Raw genomic sequence first — 6,000 nt, 5'->3', positions numbered from 1 at the left:
AAATCACTAATTCGCCACTGGATTTAAAGAACATCTTACTGAGAAATGTTCTAAACCTATGCATTTTAGGATAGGATATCTCCCTGCTTAAATCAATTAAAGAATTGGTCATAGAGAATACGTGACAACTTTCCCATTGTACATGTTTAAGAATGAATGAGCTTAGTGGTGCTAACACTGTCCCTTCCCTTCTCCTGCCACCTTCTGGAAAATGCATCAAGCCTTTTAAAAAAAGCTTCCAAACTATGCTTTGAGTCCCTTTTGCTTCACAGGCAGACAGGAGCATTCCATTGTCCATCAGAGACAATGCATTTAATAGTGCCAAGAGGCTTAATGATAAGTTTACTTTAATATGGAGACATCAAAACTAAGTATCTGTTTCTGGGTAAATGAACATAAAAGAGCTATTTAGATGACAATCAATCATTAACTTAATTTACTACAGTTATGCTTGGCACTCTGCCAAAGAGTAGGACAGAGAGATAAAAGCAGATTTCCTGATGTTGTAATGTGACAGAAAACGATTTTAAAAAAAAAAAGATTTTGAAGCAGAATTCATCACAAATTCATTTTATTTTAACAATGAAAGGGCCAATTTTGAGGCTCTGTATAAAGTGCAATCTTTTCACCATGAGCTCTTCAAATTACATACAAAAAAATTCTAGAATGGAAAAAGGTACTAAGACAACAATGAGAATGCGAAATTTTCAGTGTCAGATTCAACTGAGCTTTAAATTTAAAAAAAGGCTCCTTTCTGAAACAAGTGCCAGTTCAAGAGATATGGCTTCACTAAAAGGAAAGACAAGTATTTTAAATACCTTGTGTGTCTCGGGATAGGAATAGAAGGAAGAGAAAGTTTTCCAAGAAAATACATTCCTAGATAACATTCATCCATTTTTTTTCTCCTTACAGTCTTAGAAATTCATAACTTATACTCCTAAGGGCTTAAAAATCACCAAATGCCGAAAACCCCACCCCCAATGGGTCTTTCTAGATTAAAAACTCCACAAAAAGCTTAACCCTGGTGTGCAAAATAAATAATACTTAGCCATTTCCTACCCCCAGTATTAGTATCAAGGCTGCTGGGACCCAGAGCAATGGAACCAAACACGTTGGGACCAACTGCTGCCTTCCAGGAAGTTGAACTAGAGCTCCCTTCCTCCTCCGCCCAAGCAAGGACTATGGAGAAAGACCAGGGGTCAGGTGCCTGGTAAGCATCTCTTCAGGAGAAATCTCATCCACGGCATTAAGTCAGTTTAAGCAGCAACAGGTTCATATAATAACAATCCCGAGTGACCATTAAATTCTACGTGCTTATTCTTTAAAAGGCAATTCCTCAGATATTTTGTGAGGAATTATGATCATTAAATTCTATTTCATTTGAAGAAAACTCATTTTTCCCCCAAAATCATAATAACATACCAATATCCATATGGAAATGTACCTCCATAAAAGCACTATTCATAAATGGTCTCTCAGAATGTAAAGTAATAATGTTTTTTTACAATGCTTGAGAAAAATACCCTGGGTTCATCCAAGAGCTGCTGCCACTTTGGTTGTGGCTGGGCATCCTGAGGACGGCTTCCATGTAACAAGGAAGAAAGGCCACGTAGAGGACCAAGATCCTTGACCAAGGGAAGTCTCCTCCCTTCCAGTCACACGTCCAAGTCATGTAGCTCTCCCCAGCTCGGTCCGATCTTCACTTTGACTTTCAGCTTCACTGACAGCTTCACCGCATTTTCCATTTCATTCTTGACAATCTGAGCTACCTAAAAGTAAACACATGAAGGTAAGAGACTCACTCCCAATGGGAAAGAGGGAAGAGCTGGCCCATCTGTCAGAGGATGCAGCCCTCAGCAAAGTTCTAGGTATTTTCCTTCAAAAGGTCTTCCATACTCTCAAGTCTAAAATGGGGTATCCCAAGACAGTCTCCTAGGTTGGTCTTTAATGACAAGGAAAAACGATTTTGGGGGAAGCTAAATGGTGGAGAACCTCAAAAGAGAGTTTAGTGAGAACTCTAGAATCCCTGGCTTCTAGATCCCAATCTTCCCTTGATCACTGCTGGGCTGAACTGCAGATCCTAAGGTTCCTGAGGTTCAGTAATATCCCTGCAGACCATTTTCCTAGAAACAGGGTCTCTCCTCTACACTCAGCACAAAGACACAGAGGCAAAGAACCAAAACTCTCTCCTTCAGTAGAATGTACATTCCCAACAGGCAGGGACTGATGCACTTTCATATTTTATTCCCTGTACCTAGCACAGTGCTTGGCACACAGTAGGCTCTTAATACAAGCCTGTTAATTAAATAACTGATAGATTAGCTCTTCTTTTACTGTGAAATTACCTCTCCAGGCAGGGGCAGCTAGGTGGTACAGTGGATAGAGCACCAGTGCAGGAGTCAGGAGGACCTGAGTTCAAATCTCACCTCAAACACTTGACACTCACTAGCTGTGTGAACTTGGGCAAGTCACTTAACCCCAACTGCCTCATCCTGGGTCATCTCTAGTCATCCTGATGAATATCTGGTCACTGGATTCACATGGCTCTGGAGGAGAAGTAAGGCTGATGACCTGCACAGCCCTCCCTCACTCAAAACGAAGTCAAGTGCAAGTCATGTCATTGTTTCTCTGATGGCATGGTCTTCTTTGGCAACAAAGGACGAACACACACCTCTCCATGCCCTTGAGCCCTCAACTCTCCTCCAAGCCTACACCTAGTTTCAAAAGTCTACAATGGAAGGAGGGATGCAGTGCACTGGACTGGGAGAAAAGGGTCTTTTTGGTCACAAAGGGAGTAGCCTGGACTGCAGGGCACCATAACAACTGTAAAGATACCTGGACAATATCGTCTTCTGCCACCTCATAAAGGAGCTCATCATGCAACTGAAGGATAAAAAAAGCCCCTCTTATTGGGCAAAATATTCTTTGGAATCCTTTCTTGAGTCCTGAAGGAAGAGAGAGCGAAAGTGTAAAACAAGTTAGTTGTCATGTCCACATTGTTTTATCAGGAAAAAGGGTTAGCAATTCAAATATCACAGTAAAACTTCAGGATTTTGAGATATCCTGGAAAACTTCAATTAAGGAAGAGGAAGAAGTATTTATGTAGAGCTTTACATGATAAAATCTCAAGCTAACATGGCAGCCCATGAAATTAGACCACTGTACTGACCAGGATAATACCAAACTTACTCATCACACTTGAGAGAGCTGTCCTGGCCCCCACTCCACCACCATTTCTACTTTCTAGAGACAAAAATATAATACAGAAGAACGCTGCTGCAAAGTGCGGGCAGCCTATTTCTACTCAAGCTCCAGAGGCCATTAGTACCTGTTATCTCCTTCCACACAACCCCTCCCAACACTCTCCATGAGGGAGCCAGAGAATGTTCAGCACTTGGAGTATAAGGATACTGACAGGCAATAAATCTGAATTTTTAAAAAATCTGAATCAATTTCTTTTTAATCTAAATCAACTGATTACAAACGTGTTCTTGGGAGAATCTGCTAACTTACTATTTCTTCCGCCCAAGAACTCTTCGATAAGAAGAGTCATTAACATGGCATCCAATCTCTCTTCTTCTCTAACACTTACTCTCATTGACACAAAATCACAGGGTAGCTAATCAGAAACCACTTCCTCCCCTGACACCAGCACATACATCTCTGGTGTCCTGGCTCAAATCATGCATGCCCTTCCACTGTGTCCTCCAGAGCCCCCATTCTACCATGAATTTCCCTTATTTTAGAGTTCTTCCTCTCATGCCCTGCCATCTCCATGCATACAAACAAAAATAAGACACTGAATCCACGGCCATTCCTTCCAGTACTGGATCCCTGTTTCCTGCTCCTGACTCACTGGTCCCAGATGGAGAGTCAGGATTTCTTTGTTTCCCACTGCCACTTACAGACTCTCTCTGCTGCCATCACTCAACAACTCTCCTCCTTTAAAATATAATTGCATCTCCACGTGTATTACCCAATGCAGATGGTGGTGGCAGAAACGGCTCCTAGTTCATTCCTTCTCTTTTCTCAAGGAGTTCTGTCCCTGCCCCCCATTCATCCTGTCTGCCTCAATCTTGGTTCTCATATGTAATGGCAAGTAAAACAGGATATTTTGCTGTCTGAGTTTTAGTCAATCAAGTGCCTTTGATAGATTCAATCAATAGTGTTTGATTAGAAGCAGTATATGTATAAAATATATTTATATATACAGTAGACAAAGCAGTCAGAAGCAGAGCTGAGAGAGAAGCGACCTTGAGTGGGCTAGGGGAACTTGTGGGGAGACCTAACAGAAAAAATGTTTGTGATGTCAGCGTTCTGTTGATCTGTGCTGATTTCTCTGTTGGTCTTTGTGAGTGGATTGAGATGACAGCACTGGTAATGTGTGTAAATATTGTTATAGTACTGTTAAGTTTTGTTTTCCTAGAAACAGGGAAGAGTTTGGAGTGGAACAGTCTCCCTGAGCAGAGACAAGGACGCAAGAGCAGAAGCAGGCTGTATGTGAATCCAGGCAAGAGCTGGGAGTGGTCAGTCCACAGAGGAGGAAGTCAGCCTCAAGTCAAGATGAAAGAGGACTTTACTTGGACGCGGTGGAATGATTAAGAAGATTGTTCTTACTGTGACCTAGGGGTATTTTTAAAAAAGACTTTACTTGGATACTTGGTATTGATTAAGGATGGTACTATTGTATGAGATATATATAGATATAGATATGATATATATTTTTATATATATGATGTTTTGCTTTACTGAACAATGTTTAGTTTGTTGCTGAATAAAAAGAGAGTTCGTCATACTATGTGATTAGACCTTTAAAATCACTCACAGCAGCAGGCCTCCAGTGTGCTGCTGTGACTGGCTTTACATGACACTAGGGAAAGGAAGGGAGGAAGGGAATAGAAGAAAGCAAGCATTTGGATAGAGCCTACTGTGGATCAGGCCCATGCTGAGTGCTTTTTACAAACATTACTTCATTTGATCTTCACAACCACCCTCAGGGAACTGTTGTTACTATCTCCATTTTAGAGGTGAGGAAGCTGAGGTAAAGTGACTTGCCCAGGGTCATACATCTAATAAGTCTGAGGCCAGATTTGAACTCAGGTCTTTCTTCCTCCAAGCCCAGAGCTCTATCCACTGCACCACCAGTTGCCTTCAAGGCATCAAAATACACATCGATGGTCCATCCTTTCCTCAATTCCCAAACCTCTTCTCATATTCCATGTCAGCCACAGTCACATTCTTGACTTCCATTACCCACAAGTGCTCTACTTCCATGATCGAGAATTCTGATAGTCTTTTATTTGACCCAGGATCTTCTATCATTCTCTCTCTCCCAAAGTCTCACTCACTCTCCCAAAGTGCTCACTGTGACCTCTAACCCCTTCTCCTCTTACTATATTAACCCTGCTAAGGTTTCATTTTCCTTCCTTCTGAATCCTGACCCTTTTGTTAATTAATTCAAGGTTACACTGTCCTCTATTATTAAATTTCTTGCTCCCTAGTCTTACTGTTGAATATTCCTTACCAAGTCCCACACCTAAAAAACCCTCTGCCACCAGCCTTCCCTGTTCCTATTCACATACTGCTGAACAAAGCTGACAAGTCTGCTGGCTATGCCCACTACATATTTGTTATCTCATCTCAACTGGGGCTTCAGAACATGAAGGTAATCCTTTAATCCCTACCCAACTGATTCTCTATCATCTCCCCTCACCCCAATATGTTCAAACCTTCTCTTCTCCCTTTAAAGTTACCACACTACTTCCTCCAGTTACTCAGAAGAAAATATAGTCTCATACTTAACTGAGAAAACAAAGGCCATACATTCTGAGCTCCCTCTTCTCCTTTATTTCAAAACCTCTGCATATCATAACCCATTTTCCCTACCTTTTAATTCTCTGATATTCATTCTACTCATCACATCCAACTCCTATGCTTACATAATTGGTGCCATTTTTCCTGCCTCTTTTGGCAAATGGTCCTTAAAATCATACCCCTCTT

The 6,000-nt window shown here is 41.4% G+C and overlaps 1 protein-coding gene across 1 annotated transcript in view; it reads right to left on the bottom strand.

The window, feature by feature from the left end:
• Positions 1-554: 554 nt before the first annotated feature.
• The window catches only part of POLQ (DNA polymerase theta), a 107,191-nt gene continuing 101,745 nt past the window's right edge, over positions 555-6,000 (bottom strand). Inside the window, exons 29-30 of the mRNA XM_072613873.1 lie at positions 2,836-2,945; positions 555-1,769 (exon numbers count right to left, since the gene is read on the bottom strand). Coding sequence (XP_072469974.1) covers positions 1,656-1,769; positions 2,836-2,945 — 224 coding nt within the window. The 3' untranslated portion in view covers positions 555-1,655. The remainder of the gene's footprint in view (positions 1,770-2,835; positions 2,946-6,000) is intronic.

This window comes from Notamacropus eugenii, chromosome 5 (genome assembly GCF_028372415.1).
Source record: "Notamacropus eugenii isolate mMacEug1 chromosome 5, mMacEug1.pri_v2, whole genome shotgun sequence".
NCBI classification, from domain to species: Eukaryota; Metazoa; Chordata; class Mammalia; order Diprotodontia; family Macropodidae; genus Notamacropus; species Notamacropus eugenii.
This window is presented reverse-complemented; position numbering and strand designations above follow the sequence as displayed.